This window comes from Ambystoma mexicanum, chromosome 13, assembly GCF_040938575.1.
Source record: "Ambystoma mexicanum isolate Mex_15411 chromosome 13, UKY_AmexF1_1, whole genome shotgun sequence".
Taxonomy (NCBI): Eukaryota; Metazoa; Chordata; class Amphibia; order Caudata; family Ambystomatidae; genus Ambystoma; species Ambystoma mexicanum.
In genome coordinates, this window is record NC_090938.1 from 191380629 (window position 1) to 191406491 (window position 25863).

General features: G+C 43.9%; 1 protein-coding gene across 7 annotated transcripts in view; it reads left to right on the forward strand.

Moving 5' to 3' along the window:
- Nucleotides 1-25863, forward strand: part of LOC138521067 (receptor-type tyrosine-protein phosphatase V-like) — a 641711-nt gene that overhangs the window by 504955 nt on the left and 110893 nt on the right. For all 7 annotated transcript variants that reach the window (XM_069633598.1, XM_069633597.1, XM_069633596.1 and 4 more), the window contains 4 exons: nt 4044-4178; nt 6135-6257; nt 7510-7670; nt 24791-24926. In XM_069633598.1, the coding sequence (XP_069489699.1) occupies nt 4044-4178; nt 6135-6257; nt 7510-7670; nt 24791-24926 (555 nt within the window). The remainder of the gene's footprint in view (nt 1-4043; nt 4179-6134; nt 6258-7509; nt 7671-24790; nt 24927-25863) is intronic.

A 25863-nucleotide genomic window follows, 5' to 3' on the forward strand; every position in this document is an offset into this window, starting at 1 on the left:
CCGCTGTATTGTGGACCACCAGGTCCAGAAATAATGCCAAGACCACAAGCCTGTTGGGGAGCTACGCCGGAAGTGAGAAGAGGAAATGCCACTGTGACCCCGGGAAGGACCAGAGCCTTGTCCCCAAGGCACCACAGTTAACAGAAATGGTGGGAAGACTGGGTGGGGTCCGGGAGGAGGCCCAGCTCACTCTGAGTGCATCAGGAGTCATCTCCCTCGGCGCAGTAGCCAAACCCATACCACTGCTCCAGCAGAGTACAACGAGAGTCCTCTCCCTCATCACAGTGGCCAAACCAATATAACTGCTCCAACAGAGTGCAGTGTGAGTCATTTCCCCATCCCAGTAGCCAAGCCAATACCACTGCTCCAGCAGAAGGCATTGAAAGTCTTATCCATCATTGCGATGATCCAGTAGACTTGCGAAAGATTTACAAGAAAAATACAGAGGAGCCTGGAAAATATTTTTATCATCCAGACGTTCAAGGGAAGCCAAATAAAGCCTTGAGATGTTTTACTTGATGGAAAGAGTTGAATGGACTGACATAAGATTTGTGTAAAAAGTGCTGAAGGATCACCATGGAGAACTTTGAAGGGACCAAGGGAAGGGACACTGTTTTGAAGGGACACTGAAAGAATTACTATTCTAAGAAAACTGATGCAAGACACCAGGAGAAGGGAGTCATTCTCCCCGTAAATTAACTTTCTTTCGTTATAGACTGTTGGTTTAAGTGTTAGTGTTAAATTCTTAGGTCTTTGATGGAGAACGGAGCACATATTTTTGGACAGATATTGTGACGGGTCACTAAATGTTTTCGTAGGTTGAGGCAGGGCAAACCTTTAGAAGTAGGGAGAACGAGGTTATTTTCTTTCATAATAAATGTGTGTATCCCCAAACATGCCGCCCCTTGTCAGTCTCCTTCTACCCCCTCACAACGTCTCTCACTTATTATCACCTGCAAACAATTCATCTTTTCTCTCTTTTATTTTGCTAGTTTCTTTCCATTTCTTTCTTTTTCTTACTGTCTGTCCTGTCTCCTGCTTTCAGATCTCCCCTAATTTCTTTGTCACTTGCCCTTTTCTCCTTGTCTTTGTTCTGGTCACTTCTATTTACTGTTCTCACATGGTTCCAGGGGGAACTCTTAGCCACACAACGTGAGCTATGTTGGTTAGATTCATATAACGTGTATTCCTGAGCACAACGAAGCCATTCTACATATTAAGAACATACATTTGAACTGGGTTCCTTTACCTGTATTAAGGAAATTGTGCCAGTTGCACACTCTGCACCAAAGGGGTATGTCTGCCATGGCCCAATATGTAAGGGTTACTGTGTCCTAAATGGCAGGATACTGAAATCTCACATTCAACAAATGCCTGAAGTGAAAAGAAGTGTCAGTCTGCACCCAAGCCTGAGATTGCTTGGAAGAAATACTTCAATATCATTGTATTTCTTAAGTATGGAAGTATATTAAATTCAGATACTTATACCGAATTAATCTTTTGTAATGTACTGTATGTGCCTGTCTACCACTATTGGCGGCCAAGCTGCACTGGGCTCTGTAAGAAAAAAGGGGGGTGGTTTTCATTAGTGGAACAGTGGAAAAGATAGAGGCGAAATCTGTGGCATTGATTGGTGCAGGTCAGAACTTCCTGGTCCCTGAGTGTGAATCTGCTTTCTATGTGTTTTGCAGAGAAGCTTGGGAGTATGCTATCCTTAGGGAAGAGGCCAAGCTTGGATGGACTACTGCACTTTGTAGGATGAGCTCAAGGCGAGGTGTGCTTTTCTGCGCCAACTAGGGTGTACATCAGGTGATATCCATGTCGCCCCTCAGGAATCGAGAACACTTGTTTAGATTTAAGTGAAGATAATCCCGGATTCCCGGAGAAACTGCTCACCCCCCCGTGTTATTTAATACTGCCTCCCAAGTCCTTTATGATTTTGCATTGTTGGGCCTCCAGTTCGTCTTATTGCCAAAAGTTTGCCAAATGTATTCGAAATGAAACAATCGCAATCCTGGGCCTCGTTAATTACCTTTTGTAGATTCACAGATAATGCATTGATCCATTCACCTATTGTTGGCAGAAGGTAACAAGTATGCTCGTCCTTTTTGCATAGACTTGCATAATAGCCTGGCACTTAAGGGATTAAGGCAGAATCCACTTGCCTGGTTAATGGTTGGTCCACTTGTACTTCCTGGAATCATGAGTTGATGCAGTTGGTGCTCTTTCTTAGCAAAATGTGTTCCTATGGTTAACATCACATCTTTGATCTAATTGTACTACTAGCTTCGTGTCATCTTTGCTTGGCTAGCATGAGTCCTACCGACTGTGCTATTTAATCATTCAGATCCTTCTTGAATCTTAAATGTTGCGAAATCATTTTTTGGATCACTAGTCGGTTAACCTTTGAACCCTTTGTTGCAATTGAGGTAGTGTAAATATTGGCGCGTGCGCATGGTGATCTATTCATAGATATGGTGATATCAGACCTGTCTTGACGATGGTACCTAAAATAATGGTTGTGTGTTTATTTATATTCTTCGTGTATTATGGAGTGTTATTGCATCATTTCACTAAGTGGCACACTTCTCTTTGTGTCTGTCATGCTCATTTTGCATTCGCCTTTTGGTGTATCACACATGCAGCTGTTCCTCTTCACGTTTGTGTCTTTGTATGCTTGTTACAAGACTCGTCAGAGGTTTTTCAGGGTTATCTCTATTTATGAATGTTTTCCATATCCCCTTTGTCTGAAAGAGCTCCTATTGCATTGCATTAATGGGTTGCGGTCATTGTCTCGGGGGATAGCTCAGCAGCAACGTGCTCGCCGACACGGAGCAGCACAGGTTCGATCCCCGGGTCCGTGCTTAGAAACCTCTGGGTATTACGCGCTTTATAAATAACCTATCATAACAGATTTCGTTTGACTTTTTTTTACTTTTATTACCTTACTAGTCGGAAAGCTCAGGAAGTAATTGTATTATGAAGATGAAGTTGTTCTGCATGCAATAGGCTGTTCGAGCCATTGTTTAAGTGTAATGTTAAGTGTTCTTCTATAGTGCAACGTCTGCCATTTGGGCTCCCTCTTGGCGCTATGCCTTGTCGATGGAGTGAGGGGGGAATGGTGGGAGGAGAGTGCCAGACAAGATGTAACATCCAGTTTCTCTATAAGAAAGTGAAATCCTTTTCCCATGTTTTAGCTTTCTCTTTGGTATGTTATTTAGCGTGGTGCAGTGAAGAAACAGGTCCTCTGCAGAGGAAATGTATTGTTGAAAGACATCTTTCCTGCAAACTGCATTGATGTTTCCCTGCCTTAAAGTTGGAATGTTCAGAATGCATCAACAGCAGTAGTTATTTGACTGCACTCTGAATATTCTAATTGGATGAGAGGAGATCAGTAACGATCTCCATTTGCTAATTGGCCAAGGTTTCTGATTATTTGCTCTCCAGATGTAATCTGCATTATCTATGTATTGCCACGAGGAGGTGCAAGTGTTCTTCCATTGTTACATATGTGTTTCTGTTGTAAACACTGCATGCAGATTATCCCACGAACCCATTGCTATGCCTACATGGGTTAGTAATGTTTTCCATTAGAGGTGAAGTCATTGTGATGCAAAAGGGTCTGTAGGAATTGCATCACTAATGCTAGGCTTTCTTACCTGATGGACTCTTTACATCTGCTGAGAATATATGCTTTTCTTCACCTGCCTGTAAATCCCATGACTGCAATGTGTGATGACAAGTCCACTGCATCCTTGATCACATGATCAATTCTTCACCATCCATGATTGCAAGAATTGAAAACCATTAAGAGACCTGTGCACCTTGTAAAAAGGACTACACACCTGCATACTTTTGCTAATTGCACAATTCAGCGCAATACAAGTGGCCCTGGGTAATCCATCTGTTCCTCATTCGACTGAGTCTTTTAAAGCTATCCTTATGCAGTGCGGACACTTGCGGACTGTTGTGGTCATGCTTGCTTAGCTGGGTAACCGTGGCAACCTGCTCCAGTCATTTGCTTCTCTGTCTTCCTTCCTCAGGGCTACATTGGGTACCAAGAGTACATCTCCACCCAGGGCCCGCTGAAGAAAACCATTGAGGACTTCTGGCGACTGATCTGGGAGTACAACGTTCGGAACGTGGTCATGCTGACTGTGTGCATGGAGAACGGGAGGGTGAGTCTGAACTTGGAGGGATGGCAGTGAGACTTAAACTTGCACGGCCGGAATTCCAACCCTCTACTGATGGTCTAATGCCTTTCCATAGGGTATGTCTTGGTAGGTGTAGTGCAATCTACCGATTAGGTCCAGGGTCTGCAACCTTTGGCTCGCTAGATGTTTTGGATTGCAACTTTCATCTCCACTAGCCACTGGAATTAAGGGACGGATCCTGGGAGTCGTAGTCCAATACACCTGCAGCGCCACAGTTTGCAGACACTGGATTAGTCCAATACACCTGCAGCGCCACAGGTTGCAGACACTGGATTAGTCCAATACGCCTGCAGCTCCACAGGTTGCAGACACTGGATTATTCCAATACACCTGAAGCGCCACAGGTTGCAGACACTGGATTAGTCCAATACACCTGCAGCGCCACAGGTTGCAGACACTGGATTAGTCCAATACACCTGCAGCGCCACAGGTTGCATACACTGGATTAGTTCAATACACCTGCAGCGCCACAGGTTGCAGATACTGGATTAGTTCAATACACCTGCAGCGCCACAGGTTGCAGACACTGGATTAGTCCAATACACCTGGAGCGCCACAGGTTGCAGACACTGGATTAGTCCAATACACCTGCAGCGCCACAGGTTGCATACACTGGATTATTCCAATACACCTGCAGCGCCACAGGTTGCAGATACTGGATTAGTCCAATACACCTGGAGCGCCACAGGTTGCAGACACTGGATTAGTCCAATACACCTGGAGCGCCACAGGTTGCATACACTGGATTATTCCAATACACCTGAAGCGCCACAGGTTGCAGACACTGGATTAGTCCAATACACCTGGAGCGCCACAGGTTGCAGACACTGGATTAGTCCAATACACCTGCAGCGCCAGAGGTTGCAGACACTGGATTAGTCCAATACACCTGCAGCTCCACAGGTTGCATACACTGGATTAGTTCAATACACCTGCAGCGCCGCAGCGCTACAGTTGCAAGCACTGGATTAGTCCAATACACCTGCAGCACCACAGGTTGCATACACTGGATTAGTTCAATACACCTGCAGCGCCGCAGCGCTACAGGTTGCAGACACTGGATTAGTTCAATACACCTGCAGCGCCACGGGTTGCAGATACTGGATTAGTCCAATACACCTGCAGCACCACAGGTTGCATACACTGGATTAGTTCAATACACCTGCAGCGCCGCAGCGCTACAGGTTGCAGGCACTGGATTAGTTCAATACCCCTGCAGCGCCATAGGTTGCAGACACTGGATTGGGTCATTGCAGGGTAATTCACTGGCCAGGAATATTGTCCCACTCGCAAAGCTGGTGCTACAAGCTTTCTAGACAGTGTACATTGGATGCTAAAGGCAAATACATCATGTTGAGGTTATATGGGAGGTTCTATTTGGCCCTATTAGTGATGCCAAAAGGGCAACGGTCTGCCCAATTCTATGGAAGGAGAACCAGAACCTACATGACCAATCAGTAGAGGAGGGAGATGGTGTGAATTGGTTGGAACGTTCTAATAGCAAGAATGCACCTCTCCCCAGGCTATTACCAAGTGACGCCCTTTGCCCAAGTTATGTAATGTGATGGTAAAGGTTCTTATAACGCGCACTGTTGCCACCTGTGTGGTTTCATTGCGCTCAGGCCTGAGCAAATGAGTCATTCTTGCTTAAGGAAAATTAGAATTACTATTATGAAAAATAGTCATTTTGAAATGACTATTATGAAAAAAGCGCCTAGTTGCCTCTGGGCTATGCGTGCTTTACGAATGAATAAATAAATACATAAATAAAGTAATTAAATAGAAAGAAGATGAAAGGGGGTGGTGGGAATTGTTGACTTCGATGTTACTTGCATCGTCCACTTATGGAAGAAGTCCTCGGGACATGGATGCCAATGGTTCCTCGACTATCTTATTGCTGTCTTCTTACTTTACTATCAGGTTCTGTGCGACCATTACTGGCCCTCGGACGGGACGCCCACATCCTACGGGCAAATCAGTGTTCGTTTAGTGGCTCAGGACATCTCTAGCGAGTGGACAAAGCGGGAGTTTCGACTGTGGAACGTGAGTAGAACCATTTAATTTTTTTAGAATAGTCTGATACAATATCATTCTTTTTAGATTTTATTATTCTGTTATGATACTAGGACCATGTCCATAGTCTCCAGGCCCTTGTCGTGAATCAGACCTTCCAGTTTATACCAACAAAACATTTGAAATATTACATTTTTCAATTTTTAGCAACATTTTAGAAATGGCACTAAAAAGGTGCAACATTTAACAAGTCTGTCAATCATTTTAATTACTCTGAAGGAACATATGAGTGTCAATTCTCAATACCATCACTAGTGTCCTCATGACATAGTCAGGATTTAAATAGTAGACTTCCATTCAGGTTGATGTCTATGAGCACAGCATCATACGAACAGGTGCTCCTTAATTTTTAAACCCCTGATCATGAAGAAAGACTCTGTGGGTGTTAGTAAGCGTCGTGTAGCGATAGAATAGTGGAGATTAGTGGGATGCGGAGGAGGTTACGCGCGTTCGCGTAAGTAGTTATTTGTGGGCCCATGCCTTTATGAGTATTGGGATACCCCTTGCTATAGAAGACACATGCTGATGTCTTACCAGGGCAGAGGAGGCAGGGATTCTCACCATTAGGCCCCAACATACAAAGACAGATCTCCTTTCTTTGTCCTCAGCCGAGGAGCTAGTGGTGAGTATGCCTAGGTAAGGCTGATTAAGTAGTTTGTTGCGAGAAACAGCTGATGGAGGTGGGTGGAAGTGGAGGTGATCTCATGGCCAAAATCCTCCCAGCACTACTGAACGCCTTGTGCTTGTTTCTACTAAGTATCTGCTGTAAGGTGGGAAAACACCTGATGGAAGTGGGTGGGGCAGGTGGAAGGTGGAGATTCTCACATGACCAAGGCACTTGAGCACTGCCTAATGCCATCTGTGTGTGTCCCCCAAGTATCTGCTGTAAGGCTTAAAAGCAGATGGGTGAAGCATGATGAAGGTGGGCGGGGCAAGCAGAAGGTTGAGAGGGGCATGTTTTCAAGGCAAAGCACTGCCAAATGCATACTATGCATGTCCCAAAGTATCCACTGTAAGGTGATGAACAAACACTGATGTAGGTGGGTAGGGCCAGTAGGAGGTGGAGCTGGTCACGTGATTAAGGCACAGCCAAAACCAGTTCTGTGCACACCCTTCACCTCTCACATGTACCAGGCACCCACTTAATTATTCTGTACATCAAATATAAAAAAACAACCTACATCCTAAGGTGCCCATTAGACACTTTGCTTATTCCCACCAGGACGGGTTGAAGTTGGAGAGAGACGTCCACCAGCTGCATTACACGGCATGGCCAGACCACGGCCTCCCTGAGTCCACGACTTCCATGGTATACTTTGTGGAAATGGTGCAAGAACACATACAGGCTTCCAAGGGGTCTGGGCCCACAGTGGTGCACAGCAGGTAAGGAGAAACAGTAACATTTATGGATGAACCCGCATGTGTCTTGCAAATAAACCAAGGGTTACATTTGATATGTTTCTTCTTATTAGTAGTTAGCTTATTTTGAAGAACTCCTACATTTTAGCAATACATTGAATTGAAGCACATGCAGATACCCTCCCCAAAATCCCACAATTTGAAATTGTGAGAAGCTTGATTCAGAGCTTGTGTAACGTTGAGTCACACCCACCGGTATTTATTTTTATTTTATTTATTTATTTAATACATTTGTTACTCGCCCAGACCCTGGGGTATCACGGCGAATGGATACAGAAGGTAGTCAATTAATACACAATGTTACAGTTTCAAGACAGTAATATTTTTACAGACGTTACAATGGAAAATATGGTCCTAAATCAGATTACAATTGGTGAGATAGTTCAATATTTATTGAATAACCAGGTTTTCAGAGCTTTTTTAAAGTTTTGTAAGGATTCCTCCTTTTTGATGCTTAGAGGAAGGGCGTTCCAATGCGAAGGGGCTAGAACTTTGAAACTACTTCCTCCTGCTCTGCTATATTTGAATGTGGGAACTTCTAAGAGGGCCAGATTGTTGGATCTCAGTGATCTGCAAGCCATTTTGTTTTTGATAGAGTTGTTGAGGTAGCTGGGCGCTTTGTTAGTGGTGCATTTGTAGACAATGCTAAGGGTTTTGAATATGATCCTTGCTTCAATAGGCAGCCAGTGATTTTCTCTTCTAATGTTAGAGATATGTTCTGATTTCTTTATCCCTAGAGCCGCTCTAAGGGCTTTATTCTGCAGTAATTGGATTTTGTTTATATTGGTTTTGGATGTTCCCAGGAAGAGGATGTTATAGTAATCTAGTTTTGTTAGGATTAGGGCTCTAGCCAGAGTGATACAATTAGCAGGGGTGAGAAATTGGCGACTGAGAGCAATAAGTTTTGCTGTGTAAGCTGTGGATGAGGAGAGGGCTGCTATTTGTTTGTGCATGGAGAGGTTGGCATCGATGTAGACACCTAACGTTTTGACTTGTTTAAGTACTGGGATCCGGGTACCGTCGATGTTAATGTGGGAGTAGTCCGGCTGGAGGGTGCTTAATCTTTTTTGGGAGCCCACAATGAGGATCTCCGTTTTCTCATCATTTAAACAAAGACTGTTCAGGGCCATCCAGTTTTGGATTATGGAATAAACTTTATTGATGGTGAGGGTGTCTTGGGTGTAGTCGCCTGAGATAGGGATGAGGATCTGTGTGTCATCTGCGAAATTGGTGTAGATGACACCCATATCGTCTAGGGCTGAGAATAAGAGTTTGGTGTATGCATTATAGAGTGTGGGGGATGGGCAGGATCCCTGGGGGACCCCTAAGGGCACTAATATGGGGTCCGCTGCAAAGTTCCCAATGGCAACTCTGGATGTACGGTCCGTAAGAAAGGATTTGATCCAGTAAGTGGCGTTGTTGGAAAGATTAAAATCTTTTTTTAGAGTGTTGCATAGTTTGTCATGATCTACTAGGTCAAATGCTGCTGATAGGTCCAGTAGCAGTAGTGTAGCTAGTTTGCCTGAGTCTCTGATAGCGTCTAATTGGATTTTTAGATCCAAGAGTGCTGTCTCAGTACTGTGGTTAGGCCTAAAGCCTGATTGTCTGGCTCCTAGCAAATTATTTTGTTCTAGGTGAGTTTGTAGTTGGTTATACGCTATTTTATCAATGATTTTAAGTAGAAATGGGACAGTTGTTATGGGCCGGTAGTTAGTAGGCACTAGTGGGTCTAGCGTGGGCTTTTTTAGAAGGGGGGTGACCCAGGCTGCTTTAATGCTGATTGGGACCTGGTTGGTGGAGAAGGAGGCATTAACAAAGTTGGTGATTATGGGCGTGAGGATGGGGGCGCAGAGTTTAATTAGGTGTGCTGGGAAGTTGTCTCCTTTGCAATTGGACGCTTTGAGTTTGGCTATAGTCTTAAGTACTGTATCGTGAGAGACTGGTGTGAAGTTGAAGGAAGGGGCAGTGTTTACTCCGGTAGTGGAGATCTGGTTGGCCGTGGAGTGTTTGTCGGATAGGAGGTTTCTTTTAGAGATAATTTTGTTTTGTAGTAATTTAATCTTAGTGTCTAGGGCATCTTGGATGGTGGTGCACCATTCTTTGCTAGGTTTGACTGGGTTAATTATAGGGATCGGGTTCTCCAGCTCCTTGAGTATGGTGAATAACTCTTTGCTATCGGAGGACGCATTACTGATTCTTGTGTTGAAGGCATCTGCTTTATGGGCGATGATGGCTGATTTATAGGTTTTGTTTGCCGAGTTGAATTCTTCCAAAGCTTCTGGGGTCTGGTTTTTCTTTAGGCGGTGTTCAAGCGATCTTTTAATTCGTCTAAGGGCGACTAGTTCCTCATTGAACCAGAAGGAGGATTTTTTGTCTTTACGTTTAGTTTTATTAACGCAGGGTGCTAGGGCGTCTATTGTACTAGTAAGAGAGTTGTGGTAAAAGTCTGCCAGGGCACACGGTTCTTTGGCGTTAATGATTTTGGTATTGAGGGCTTTGGCTAATAGTGGGTTGATATTTTCTGCTGTGAGTTTACGTGTGTTTCTTGTTACATATGATTCTTTCATGGACGTTTTGGGTGCATCTGGCTTTTTGCTCAGGATAGTGAAGTTTATGCAGTGATGGTCTGACCATGGTACCGGGGAGATGGAATCTATGGATACTGTAGTGTTAAGATATAGTATCCAGTCTAGAGTCCTCCCTTTTATGTGGGTAGGGGTGTTCACGAGTTGCGTGAAAGCCATGTCTTTAAGTGCACTATGTAGTGCATCTGCTTTGTGGTCTTGGGGGTCGTTGAATCCTAGATTCAGGTCCCCTAGTACTAAGCATTTTGTGTTTGGTTTTATGAGTGGCGTTAGCAGTAATGGTATGTCTAGTTCTGGTTGGGATAAGGTGTTAGGTGCTCTATAGATGGTTATTAAATTAATAGTGGTTTTGTGGTCCGTAGCTAGTTTAGCTAGCAGGACTTCATAACCGTCTGGGCTCTCGATAGGGCTGGTTCTTAGTTTGAGGTGGTCTTTAGAGATGATGGCTACTCCTCCACCTACTGATTTTGTTCTGTCAGTTCTGAGAATGGTATAGTCTGGGGGAATGGCAATGGAGAGCGAGGGGCCGGATGCTTGGTGGAGCCAGGTTTCTGTCACTATGAGTAGGTCAAGTTCTTGCTCAGTAATGAGGTCGTGAATTTCAGTGGCATGAGCATGTATGGAGCGCGCGTTAATGAGGGCTGCTTTGAGGTGTGAGGCCGGGGGTGGCTCTTGGATTGGGGTGGGTGGGTGAGTGTTGGTAGTTTCAGTAGCGTTAGATTGTTGTTTGCTTATGATGGGACTTTTGGGGTGTTTATCTTGAGTTCTTGATAGAGGTATGCCTTCTGTGTTAGCATGATTGGTAAGAGTGATATTACGAGGAGGGTTAAAGGTTCTAGATCTGAGTCTTAGGGTTCTTGATGTGCCTAGAATTGGGATATGATTGGGTTGATTAACTTTGGGTAGTCCTCTCGTTGTGAGATAGGAAGATGTGGAAGTCCGTGATCTGAGTCTGGTGCGTCTAAGTGCACTGAGGACTGGGGTAGTTGTTATAGGTGAAAAGTGAGGTGTGTTGTTGCTTTGTAGCGTTTGGATACATTTGTGATCTGTTAAACTGTTGAACGGAGGGTGCAGGTTGTGGAATGGGTTGGTGCGGGGCAGGAAGGGAGTGGGGCATGGGATGGGATGATGACGGGGGCAGGCTGCTCTGGATAGGCCATTATCGTGGAAAAGGAAGTGGGCACCTGTGCAACGTGTATCAAACGGGATGGCACAGAAGGGGAACATCATGAATAGTAAGCAGCCTTGCATGGTATGGCTTGGTTTGGATAGGGGAGTGGGCAGGTGTTAGCTATCTAAAGTGGGGGTTTCTCTTGTGAGCTGGCTAACTCACTAAGGGGAGAATGAGACTATGCACCTATGTGCAAGGCAGCAGTAGATGAATCACACGACATAGTAATAACAAAAAGTGGTTGTGCACCTGTGTGAAAAAGCAACAGTGACTAGGGCTCACAACATCACAATAGGCAAGATTGGATATGCACCTGTGTGCAAAAGCAACAGTGACTAGGGCTCACAACATCACAATAGGCAAGATTGGATATGCACCTGTGTGCAAAAGCAACAGTGACTAGGGCTCACAACATCAAAATAGGCAAGATTGGATATGCACCTGTGTGCAAAAGCAACAGTGACTAGGGCTCACAACATCACAATAGGCAAGATTGGATATGCACCTGTGTGCAAAAGCAACAGTGACTAGGGCTCACAACATCACAATAGGCAAGATTGGATATGCACCTGTGTGCAAAAGCAACAGTGACTAGGGCTCACAATATCAAGATAGGCAAGATTGGATATGCACCTGTGTGCAGAAGCAACAGTGACTAGGGCTCACAACATCACAATAGGCAAGATGTGCACCTGGCAGTGAGGGCAATCAGTGACTGGAAGAAGCAATACCCGGGTATGGCTGGCTGGACAGTATGGGCAATCAAGTAACTGAAAGAGTCCTTACTTGAATGTAGGTAGTTCCATCGGCGACAAGAATAGGTCAGCCATATTGGGCTGCGTCAAGTACCCCATGCGTGGCAACGGCGAATGCACGCTTGCGTCGCTGGAGGACCTATCTGTTTCTTTTAGGGGAGTTAGGCTGACATAACTAGTGATAGTCTGGATACAGGCGGCAACGAGTAGGGTCTCTGGCAAAAGGCAAGGCAGGCATAGACAGGCTGAGACAGGAAACAGCCTTAGTTCCTGCTGGCCTTCGTTCTGTGGGGCCGGCTCACGCCTCCCGGTGCCCGATTGGCTGCCTTGTAGCCGTCGTCGGCCAATGGGCAGGGATGTCGTCGGAGGGGCCGGTGGAGGTGAAGTCAGCGAGGCAGGGCCGCCATCTTGGAATGGTCACCACCCGCAGCCTCGGGAATGGTGCCCAGATAGCACGGACGTGCGGAGCCGCAGCGAGCCTTGCTGCTTACATGTAGCAGGCGCGGCGGATGAAATGTGCGCAGGAGTCGCACTTCAAGAAAAAATAAACGCCGATTCATACGGCAGGGCAGTACCTGGGATAGCCTCGGGGAAGGGAAGCTCCAGCTACACCTTCTAGGGGGGGGTGCACTGCTCCAGCAGTGATGGTTGGGAGCTCCTGCTCCTTGGAGGGGGATCGGTCATGTGGGTAATCGGTAATAACCAATATGCTTCAATTTATCTATAGTCACCAAACCTTTCCATCCATGTATGCCTTATTGTTCTGCCAGGTCGGAGGCAGTGGTCAGTGTAGGCATCTGAAGTCACAGATAGTGACTGACAATGCATGTATCAATCTCTTACCACGGCGTGCTTTCAGATAATATGACAAAAATATGACTATAAAAACCCTGAATTTGGCATTCATTTTGACTTGTTTTTGACCTCTGTTTGATCCTCCTCTTTTCTTCGCTGATCAACCTTTTCCTCCTCTTAGTTCTTTCTATTTGCACTGTCATTTTCTATCACTGATTTGTTTTTTTTTCTTCTTTTTTTTTTGTTGCTTCTCCTGGACACATTTAATTTTATTTTGACATGTGCATTTTCTTATTCCAGTACATTTCCCCATTGGACTTTTGGAACTGCAGTGTGCTTTAGAAGATGATGTAGACATATATAGGATGATCATGTGTTCCTCAAGGAGTGACCCTTTTGTTCACCCCCTGCAGTGGTGTCCAAGATAACTGATAGCTACAAGGCCTGTTTACAGCAATACTGTCACGGAATGTCTCCCCATAATGATCAGTTTCCCATCTGTCGTCCTTTTATTTTTAGGCATGCACGATGCCAGACTATTGCATAGGGTTTCAGGTCATGTTAGAAGTCATTTTGGCAATACTAAAATGCTCAGACACCTGTGAAGAGTGCTCAATTTACAATGGATTTCTTCATGCGATTTTCTTGGACCATACCCAGAAGTAACTGGTCAACTGACCATGTCAATAGTTTGTGGTGAATTGCTGACACTCAACAAGCAAAGGCTAGTAGAAAATTCAAAGCGGAAAAAATGTCAATTATTCAGACGTAGAGCCTAGCAGTAACAAAAACACAACCCTGTGATAATCTTCCAGAATATCAAAAGCACTGAAAACACCTGAGAGCATTCAACAGAGACTAACATCTCCTCTCGACCCACTGAGAATTCCTCAAACTCTATCAATGTATGCCACAGTTTAGAAGCTCCGCCCCATGCAACCCTCTGCACCTCTTTTCCTAGACCGATGCCCTGCCCCAACATGCTGACTGCTAGGTCCACTAGGCTGTGGCATGAAGGAAGGGCCACTTCTGCCCCCCTCTCCAAGCTTAGGAAACCCTCTTGGTTTCTCTGTTGCAGTGGGTGGGCAGTGGAAGCAGCCACCTTTTCGATACGCTGTGGAGTTGCTGGCGGCAATGCAAATGCCAGCAACCAGGTCTTCTATGCCCACATCTGAACTGAACAGCTGTTTTTGCAAAGCACTTGATAGTGGAATCTAGGCAGACGATGGACTTCAACAGCGTAGGCAAAGTCTGTAAATTGTATGGTGGCATCAACTGTATAACTGAAGCTTTTGTGTTATAAGAATCCCATTGATCATAACATAAAATTATCATAAACTTGGAAGCTGAATACTGGTCCTTTCAGCAAGGCCCTACATTAGAGAAACCCTGTCATTTCAGTGGTATTATTACATGAGTTTATGTCCTCATCACCACCTTGTGAATTCTACAAATGGGTTTGATGAGTTATTGTACACAGAGCGGATACACAAAGGATGATGTTGTTATGTCAGATAAAATAGCAAAATTACTAAATGGAGAAATGTTTGATGGTCACTTGGCAATGACTTCCAGAAGTAGAGGCATGCACTCAAAACATGTTCCACTCCCTCATCTTCTTCTCATGCCTACTGCATAACCAGGAGTTCTCAGAACCCATATGCACATATTGCATCTTTTCTATGCAAAATACTCTCATTGCCTCTGTTCATACTTTGGATGCAGCAAAGCACTTCCTCGTTGGGGGTAAAAAGTTGCCCAGGACAAAGCCATATGGGCAAGGGTGTGGACAGTGATTTTTGGAGCACAGCCCCAAAAATCTTAAGAAACACTACCAACTTATGCTGAATACTGGTCTTATCCTGTTTTCAGCCCTTCAATGTTTTGCAGATTAAGGGGCAACGGTCAAAGACAGCAAGTGGGCCATGATTGCATAGTGTGGTCAAAGGCAGCATGTGTGCCATGATTGCATAGTGTGGTCAAAGGCAGCAAGTGGGCCATGATTGCATAGTGTAGTCAAGTCTGTGGAAGCAAGATTGAAACTCAGTCTACTGGAGCCTGAATTGGCAACTTGGCCTCTGTACCCTGTGGCGACAAGGAATGAATAGACTAACCAGTTTGTGCCATGATGATTGCTATTCAAAAGAAAGCTAAACCTGTCTTTCATTAGCTCTAAAGGGATTTCCCTACCTATACTAAAGGAACTCAGGTGCTTGCAAGGAGGTCAGTGTAAGTCCAAATGAAAAGGGACCGTCCCAATCAAAAAAGCTCCAACGCTATCCATGTCACTACATTGAACAATAATGAGGTTCTGGTTCTGCTCGTGACCCAGGAAAATGATGTAACGTGTCCCAAAGATGCCAAGTTGTCTCAAAATAAGTTCAGTAAAGATCCAAGCTTTTTGTGACACACGACAAAACAGTTCTACAGGATCCTTGTGGGGTCTAGGAAATTGACTCCCTTCTCCTAGCTGGTTCCCCAATGTTCCTTATCGTTTTCAGCAAAACTTATAATTCCTTTAAGGAGGTTTTCACACTTTCAACTTTCTTTATATTCCTTTTTCTGCTCCCCACTGGGACGACGAAGAAGCTCCCTGAGACCCTCCCGACTCTTCAGCCCAACACTCCTGTGGAAGTGTACAGAAAATTGTGCTGCAAAGGGATTCACTACCTTATCTGCTTTTTCATGTCTTATAGTCTCACATCTTCCCGACCCCCCTCCTGGACATTTACCTGTTCCCATTACCTTCTAGCGGGGAACTCTTCACAGGTTTTGCAAGAGGTTGCGGGTCCACACTCTCTACATCAACATCTTCTTTCATGCTACCTCTGTTGTCTGCTTCTCTCCATGGCCAGTTACTGCTGGCGGTCTCTGCATAGTCGTCAGACCCCCTCAGTCCACCCACGATGGGTCACTCCACCACCAGAGTCTATTGCACTCTCCACACATTTTCCTATGCAACAACCTGTGGAGTAACAACCATTTTGACTGTCTGCTGTAGGCTACAGTAGACGGTCTCAGCACCTTTGCCGAACCCAATTGTCCACCCACTACAGGTCACGCCACCTCCTTCCATCCCTCCAGGTTTACTGTGCCAGTTCCCAACCGGCTCGGGAGAGGCCCCTCTGGGGCGTCCTGCTGCTTCTTTCTTCAACATGAGACGCTTTCTGATGACCATTGAGAAGGGTCGCAACCAGCCTGTTGCCACTGCGTTGATCACTCTTGATGCTGAAAAGGCATTTGATCGAGTGGAGTGGGATTTATTGTTTGCATGCCTTGGGAAGATGAACTTTGGGCAAGATTTCCAACGCTGGGTTAAGTTATATACCAATCCTTCTGCGAGTGTGTTGAGGAATGGACTTATTTCTGATGCTTTTGGCCTTCATCGAGGTACAAGACGGGGCTGCCCACTCTCACCTCTCCTGTTTATCTTGTCAATGGAACCACTTGCGGTATGTTTGAGAATGGATGCAAATCTTCAGCCCATTATTGGGAATGGCAGGAACAACACTCTTTGCTATACGCGGATGATTTGTTGGTCACCCTTCAGGACCCTGCTATTGATATTTCGCACCTGATGCAAGATGTTCACTGTTTCTCCGTGTTTTCAGGCTATAAGGTTAACTGGAGCAAATCCGAAATCCTACCGATCAATAACCTGTGTCTACGGCATACTTGTGCTCAGTTTCAATTTAGGTGGTGTGCAGACAAGATAAAATATCTTGGCATCTGGATTGGAGCGGATACAGTGAAGCTACCTGGCATGAATTTTGCATGGCTCCTCCCGAGACTCAAAACAGATTTGGAGAGGTGGGGGCTCTTGAAGTTGTCAACCTGGGGTAGAATTAACTGTATAAAAATGCATTTGACACCTCGAATAAATTACATTCTGCATATGCTTCCTGTTAGGATTCCAAGGAATGTCTTCAAGGAGATTGATAGACTTTTGCAAAACTTTATTTGGAATGGGAAACCTCCAAGGCTTGCGACTTTGAAACTTCAACTCCCATTGAAATTGGGTGGAATGAACCTACCCAACTTCCCGGATTACCACTTGTCATTCTCCACTCGCCATTTGTGCAAGGTTGCTGGCTCTAGTGATGAACATTCCGATCTGCTGTTATGGGAGTGTGGTGCAGTGTCTCAACTGCATCCTAATGCCCTGTTGTCTTCTAAGAGATGTAAGTCCAAAATGGCCAGTGCACTCACTTCATTTTTGCAGGACTGCTGGTGCGATCTCTCGAGTCGTAGGATACTGATCCTTATTTACATCCAGATGCATCCATTTGGAATAACCCAGCATTGAAGTTCCAGGGTAAATCCCTCTTTTGGATTGAATGGTTTGTGGCTGGTGTAAAATACTTTAAAGATTTATTTGAAATGGCAATTGGATTTCGTATGCTCGTCTTTCACAATTACATGACATGGCGAACTGTTTGTTTGCTGAATTTAGGAAACTGAAGATTATAATTTCGGCTTGTGTTGAGATGCCACAATTTACTGTTCAAAGTGCCGCCGGGGCGGCTGTGGGGACATGCTCGAGTGCAGCACACCCCGCTTCTACCATGTATGGATTCGTAAAGGCATCAATTCTGATGAGCTGTGAATGTCCTCTTTTTAGGGGCTGTGTGGGTGAGGACAATAAAGTACAGATTCTAAAGGATCCCACAATACAGCTTCCTTCCCTTGCTGTTCAGAGTGAGTCACCCTAGATGCATATACATTTGCTCATGCTCGCCCCTTAACCAAAAAAAGGGCGAAAAACCATGTACTTATCAAAAATATACACATATTTTAATGTTTATCAAAAAACACATCACATTCACAATACACTTTAAAAATGACACATCATTGTGATCCAAACTCATTGTGAACCACATATCTGTGCATACATGTTCCACTATTGGCATAGAAGCTGACACTTCAAAAAACCTTGTCTATGCCTAGATATGGGGTATTTATATATTTCAACCACCAATGTTACTAATGCCCTCCCTGATTTCTGTGGGCAAAAAGGCTGTGCCAACACTTCAAAAATGTGTTTCTAGAACCAACATAGATCTTAAACATACAAATATACATAGAAATGCATCCACTCTGTATATCCTGTTGGTGCTGTCTTCAGGGCACTCAGTCTTTATACATGTTCTGGTTTTCACGCGTATCATCACGTGTCAGTTTGCCACAATTTCAACATTTCTACAAAACAATCAAACATTGAATCTTAAAAACATGGTTTCTTTTCGTTTGTGCATAACACGTCGTACATCACATCTATACCAACGTCACCTCCATTATCAATGCAAACAGCAGGGTTCATTTCTTCATGGTCTTATTACTTTCCCAGCTTTACTCAATATTTACACATTTTGCATATTCTCATTCTTTTACCACAAACTTATTTCAAGGAAGCGTTATCCAATTTCTATTGCCTCTTACCACACTTTAGGTTCATTGTATCGTAGGGCGTGATTGCCTCTGTCTATCTCTCTAGATTTTCTATGAGCTATACATTTATTTACTGTCTCAATGTTGCAGTCTTTACAAATAGGTTCTATTGTTTCTAATCAGATAAAACCTACTCACCCTCCACATGTCTGCACTATATGAGGGCTTACCTATTAGGAGCAGGGCAATAGTTTCCCACTGCTATCCTTGCTTCAAAAAGTGCGGATTGTACTTTTACTGCAGGTCGCTGCGGCGCAACAATCTGTTTGGACACCTACACCAAAGATCTATAACAAAATAGAGATCCGTGTTGTAAAAAAATGTTTACTCTTTAACAAAAATGAAAAATGTATCCTCTCTACCTCGTGCGGCTTACCTATTTTACTTTGCCCCACGATCTTATTCTCTGGAGAAAGATTAGTGGTTTTCCACCACATTCAGCGTTGTTTTCTTGCTACGAAATCTAGATGGCCAAACACAAACAAAGGCATTTATTAAATTTCCCTTGTGGTGGTGCATCAGTGAATCTTCACACATCACGCATCCCTCTTACCTAGTAATCTATGTGCTGGTCTCCCGTGTAACTCGCGTACGCTAGTCTCATCTCGGAACGCTGAAGCGGATAGTTCGTCCCAGCTGCCGTCTAAAATAACCGGTGGATCTATCTCACGTGAGACGTACGTCATTGCGTGCGTTTCTCGCTCACGTGACCGGCACCATCTTGCTTAGGTTCCCTCATCCGCCATGATGGAGCGGGTGCATAAACTAGAGTCGGTGCTTACTTCAGATATATTTGTATGCATGTAGATTAACCATTGAAAACAAAAGGTATAGGGTATCAATCTGCACCACTATCTATGTATTTTACAAGTGTGTGGACATATGTATCAAATATCGTTATATCCTAAAGTCATTTGTCGCTCACGTGACCGACAGCCATCTTGCTTTGGCTCCCTCGTCCGCCATGATGGAGCGGGTTTGGGAACTTGGGTAGGTACTTACTTCAGACTAATATTTGTATGCATGTGGAATAACCATACACATCAAGTGGTATCGATCTGCACCACAAATCGTTCTACATCTATGACAGATATGTAGACGTATGTATCGAATATCATTAGGTATCAATGCCCAAACTCGAGTTGTATCCTCCTGACGGGGTCGATACTCTGCACTGTATGAGCTCCTCATTCATTATCATTTGAGGAAACCTAGACCAACTTTGGTTTAACCAATCAGACTACAACTATATGTGTCTTCCAACACATCCATATCACACCCACTTTGCGTTTTTCATTTTTTATGGTGAATGAATAGAGACCATTCACGTGAGCGAGAAACAAATGACTTTATAATATGATATTTGATAAATATGTCCACACACTTGTAAAATACATAGATAGTGGTGCAGATTGATACCCTATACCTTTTGTTTTCAATGGTTAATCTACATGCATACAAATATGTCTGAAGTAAGCACCGACTCTAGTTTATGCACCCGCTCCATCATGGCGGATGAGGGAACCTAAGCAAGATGGTGCCGGTCACGTGAGCGAGAAACGCACGCAATGACGTACGTCTCACGTGAGATAGATCCGCCGGTTATTTTAGACGGCAGCTGGGACGAACTATCCGCTCCAGCGTTCCGAGAGGAGACTAGCGTACGCAAGTTACACGGGAGACCAGCACAGAGATTACTAGGTAAGAGGGATGCGTGATGTGTCAAGATTCACTGATGCACCACCACAAGGGAAATTTAATAAGTGCCTTTGTTTGTGTTTGGCCATCTAGATTTCGTAGCAAGAAAACAACGCCGAATGTGGTGGAAAACCACTAATCTTTCTCCAGAGAATAAGATCGTGGGGCAAAGTAAAATAGGTAAGCCGCACGAGGTAGAGAGGATACATTTTTCATTTTTGTTAAAGAGTAAACATTTTTTTACAACACGGATCTCTATTTTGTTATAGATCTTTGGTGTAGGTGTCCAAACAGATTGTTGCGCCGCAGCGACCTGCAGTAAAAGTACAATACGCACTTTTTGAAGCAAGGATAGCAGTGGGAAACTATTGCCCTGCTCCTAATAGGTAAGCCCTCATATAGTGCAGACATGTGGAGGGTGAGTAGGTTTTATCTGATTGGAAACAATAGAACCTATTTGTAAAGACTGCAACATTGAGACAGTAAATAAATGTATAGCTGATAGAAAATCTTAGAGAGATAGACGGAGGCAATCGCGGCCTACGGTAGAATGAACCTAAAGTGTGGTAAGAGGCGATAGAAATTGGATAACGCTTCCTTGAAATAAGTTTGTGGTAAAAGAATGAGAATATGCAAAATGTGTAAATATTGAATAAAGATGGGAAAGTAATGAGACCATGAAGAAATGAACCCTGCTTTTGCATTGATAATGGAGGTGAAGTTGGTATAGATGTGATGTACGACGTGTTATGCACAAAAGAAAAGAAACCATGTTTTTAAGATTCAATGTTTGTTTGTTTTGTAGAAATGTTGAAATTGTGGCAAACTGACACGTGGTGATACGCGTGAAAACCAGAACATGTATAAAGACTGAGTGCCCTGAAGACAGCACCAACAGGATATACAGAGTGGATGCATTTCTATGTATATTTGTATGTTTAAGATCTATGTTGGTTCTAGAAACACATTTTTGAAGTGTTGGCACAGCCTTTTTGCCCACAGATATCGGGGCGGGCATTAGTAACATTGGTGGTTGAAATATATAAATACCCCATATCTAGGCATAGACAAGGTTTTTTGAAGTGTCAGCTTCTATGCCAATAGTGGAACATGTGTGCACAGATATGTGGTTCACAATGAGTTTGGATCACAATGATGTGTCATTTTTAAAATGTATTGTGAATGTGATGTGTTTTTTGATAAACATTAAAATATGTGTATATTTTTGATAAGTACATGGTTTTTCGCCCTTTTTTTGGTTAAGGGGCGAGCATGAGCAAATGTATATGCATCTAGGGTGACTCACTCTGAACAGCAAGGGAAGGAAGCTGTATTGTGGGATCCTTTAGAATCTGGATTCCTAAAGGCTTCAAGAAAAGGGGATCCTCGGCTGCCTACCATTTGGGCTGATGAGTTAGGGGAAGATATTGCCTTGAGATGTTGGAGGCGGTGCTGTGAGAACACTCGCCTGGTGAATTTGGATTGGGGCCTCAGAGCTTCTCAAACAAAATTACTGTTTAGGGCCTATTGGACTCCGGAGAGGTTGTTCAGGAGACAAGTTTTGGACACTGAACTTTGCTGGAAGTGTAACCGCTCTAGAGGCTCCCTCAGTCATTTGATTTGGTCATGTCCTAAAACAATGCAATTTTGGGAAAAGGTTTTTGAACGGTTGAGTCTAGTTTTGGACATTGCAATCCCCATGAGTGCTTCTTTGTTAATTCTAGGAGATATTTCTATACTGGATGATATTGACTTTAGCAAGGAAATTTGGTTGCTGCGTGCATGTATGGTTGCAAAAAAAATGATATAATGAGATCCTGCAAGTCAAGCCTTTCTTTTAATATTGATGAGTGGGTGGAGGAGCTTCTAACTGTCTCGATGTATGAAAAAGCCATTTATAAGTGCAAGGATGAAATTGGAAAATTCTGGGACATGATGTTTATGGATAGTCTTGAACTTTCATTTGGGTTTGTTGTATCCCTGAATCTGTAGATTACTGTCATCTGTCATTGTTCATGGTTGTATACATTGTACTTATGATACTCTTGTATTTGCGGTATGAATGTGTGCCCTTTTTTGTTTTCTTATTTCCTTTTCTTCCTCTTTTCTTTCCTTTGTGTATCTCTATTCTTTCCATTTAATACGTTGTTTGATGGTAGTTTGATTTGTTGCTTTTTATGCTGCTTAATGTTTACTGTTGTGAAAATAAAAAGTTTTGAACGCTAACTTTGGAGCAGTCTCCAGATGACCAGGTACAGCATTACGGGCTTCGATGCAGCCCTCTCGGTCGCCCAGTTCTCCTTCTGGCTGTACAATGGCTATCAGCATACCGGAACCACACGGGCCATTGCCAGACGCGTCAGAAGACGATGAAGATCACAGTCCTTCTTTGCTGTTAAGTTTAAATAGCTGGGAAGGCCCCAGCAATTGACAGCAGCTGATCGACCCTTCATCCTGCTAGATTGTAGCATTCTCAAGCTCTTCCTTGTCCCTATGACATCAGGATGCTTTGATATTTTACAATAACACATAGTTTCAGATTGGAGCTTATGTTTAGAAGGTTCAGGCATTGACATCAGCCTGCGAGGTTGGGATTTAAAGGGGATGTTTCTCCCAATCGTGTCCCTATCCCCACAAGCGGAGTCTATCTCCATGAGATCCTCCCGCATGTTATCCTGCAGAAAGAGTAGATTAAATACATTTTTGCTCTACCAGGCAATTTTGAAAAGCCACAGAGTGTCAAGCACTACATCACAGGGTTGTAGCATACCTGATCTTGTTTTATGCTGCTGTCTATGCTCTTTGCCACTGTGTGTCCAGAATGAGTTGGTCAAGAAATAAATCCTGGAACACCCCCCTCCAGCCTCCATGACTAGACACTGAAGGGCACCGAGAGTTCTGCTCCCTGCACCAAGGAACAGCTTCCCCAGTGATTGACGAAGAACAGAACAGCGACAAGCAGTGAACCAGAGAGCTAGCTGGAAGATGACAGCAACAGGCATTAGAGGGATTCCGTGTAGATGGACCACAAGAACAGGAGGGCAATACAGGGAAAGGGTCTGGCAGAACCAGTGAGGGGGAAACGGGGCAACCAGGAGGAAAGAACTGAAGAACAGACCCAGGATCCAAGAAGGCCAGAAAGGGAGAGAAGGCTGGGGCCATAGAAAAGCAAACGTACCAAATATAGGGCTACAGAGGACTAACCAGAGTACAGGTATGAGAGCGTTGAGACATGTTGACCGGTTGCCTATGGATACCAGGATGCCCACCAGGTGCATGCATGGGGCTGGGCCTCTGCGTATGAGTAGTTCTGCTTGAATGGCAGCACCCGTGTTATGCAGATCATGAAGCGTCCAGCCCATCGCTCCAATCCCTGCCACTTCTGAAAGCCAGCGTAGCGATGCTACTGCTTTGAGGAGCTGTGGAGCCGCCAACACCGGTGCAGGCTGCATGAAGGTGAGAGAGTGGGGGTGGCGGTGTTCACAGGCCATGACACAGAGGCTATATGTTCTCTTAGATGGTGTAGGACTTTGATCAGGATACCATGTTGTACTGGAAGGGGTGGGTACATGAATCTGACATTTTGCAAAATTATAGCTTCTAAAATCATACAGGGTCTAAGACATATTCTTAGCATAGAAGGCTTCCTGTACCCCAGTGCTCACCAGCCATAATTTCATAAAAGTCACTGATCATACTAGTAATGTCATCATAAAACCACACAGGGCAGTTTCAATCTTTAAGAATGTGAGCCTACTATCCCATTTTGACAACAGATATTTTCCCAGACAATATAATCTCTAGCGATGTGTGCTAGGGAAGGGACGGACCAAAAAGTTTAGTACATGACGTAGTCGACATTTTTGGTTAATGTGTGGGAACCCTGTTAGGCTTGCACCCACCACCACCCTCAATTTCCACCCATCAGTCAAAACAGTTTCTGGAAAGTCTGCATTGAGCGGTTTCCTGTCCCCATTCAGCCCTTTCTTTGAAGAGAGATTGGAGAAGGATTGTTATTTTACCTCTGTGTAAATTCATTGTGTTCCCAACAGCTCTACACTTCCATTAGTGTGAAACATCACATGCACCAGTGAACAATGTGCGAACCCTGCAGTTCAATGCCACAATAGTGTTACTTGAAGTCCACCCACATGTTATCCGCCACCAGCAATTTTCATTGTGAGGTTGAACTTCACCTGTAAATGTATTGTTTACTGCACACTGCATCTTTTGTGAAACGCTTCTCCACTCACCTGGCTAGATTCTTCAGAAGAATATGAAACGTTTCAATGGAATTTAATATAAGGATATTACAAAAGGTGGTCAGTCATAATCTCGAAAATAAAATGTCGAAAGACAAAAATGTCGAAAAAAAAATGTTGCATTATTTTATTTTTCTATATTTTTTTGTGACTCTAGTATATATATAAAAAATAGGTAAAAACCAAAAAAAAGGGGGGTTGGGGGGGACCCCCCCATTTTCAAACAAAAAACGTCATAAAAAAATTCGACATTTTTTTTTTCAACATTTTTTTTTTCAACATTTTGACTTTCGAGATTATCCCTATGAACCATTACAAAATGCTGCAAAGTCTTATTTGTCACCGCTGATGATCCACTATGTGTTTGCAGTGCCGGAGTTGGCCGGACCGGAACCTTCATTGGCTTGGACAGGTTACTGCAGCAGCTGAAGCAAGAACGAGTGGTTGACGTCTTCCGCGTGGTGTACACAATGAGGATGTGCCGCTACCTAATGGTCCAAACCCTGGTATGCACTCAACTTTACTTTTAGTAATAATATTTTTAATTTATTTTTCATGAGTACATTAATTGAAGTGTGCCAAGGCCCACAATTACTGACCAAGTTTAGGCTTTGAATCACAATTTATTGCAGACCGTCTTCATAATTGTTAAACCAATTATAACCGATCCAAAGCCTTGAAATTACCTTCCTAGTGATCCGGTTAATTTCAATGACTTGAAGAAAGTCATTCCACTGTGACCTAATTCTAGATTGCATGTTTTAGCATTATATAGATTGATTTATTACATAGTTTTATCAAGGGCTAATAAGTATTTAATATGCTCAATGAATAATGATATGGCATTTATAACGCACCTCTACATGAAAAAGCGTTGAAAAAGCAATGGTGCTTGACTATCAAAATGAGAATGTTTCAAGGGGTTATCTGAACTGGAAATATTTTCTCCTTACTATGCTAGGGATCTGTCTAATAACCACCAGCATAATCCCGACATTGCTGAAGGCATCATGAAGGCGACCCCCTCAATCATATGCTGCCCCCTCGCTTCTCCCCCTCCATTTCTGGAGTAGGGGGATCCCCCCGTCCCCCTTCCATGGAAAGGTCCTACTACCCCATCCCTTCGCCTGCCACGTACCTCTTCTGCCACCACAAGCCTGTCTGATCCCTGTCTCTAATGCCCTGACCTGAACACCCAATGCACAGAGCATCATGCTCCATGAGTCTTTTGTGCATTTGGGTTTCATGGTTGTGGTCTAGAGATTGCGATTGGTGAAAGGCTTGCAGGCAATTTGCTCAATACATATGGACAACGAGGTAAAAATGTGGCCATTTTGGATTCTCAGCATAGTGCTAAACTTAGAGATTTATGTTAAAATGTGGCACATTGACCTGCTCATTTTCTAGAGGATGAAGAATTTGAAGGGGATTGTGGGGATGGAC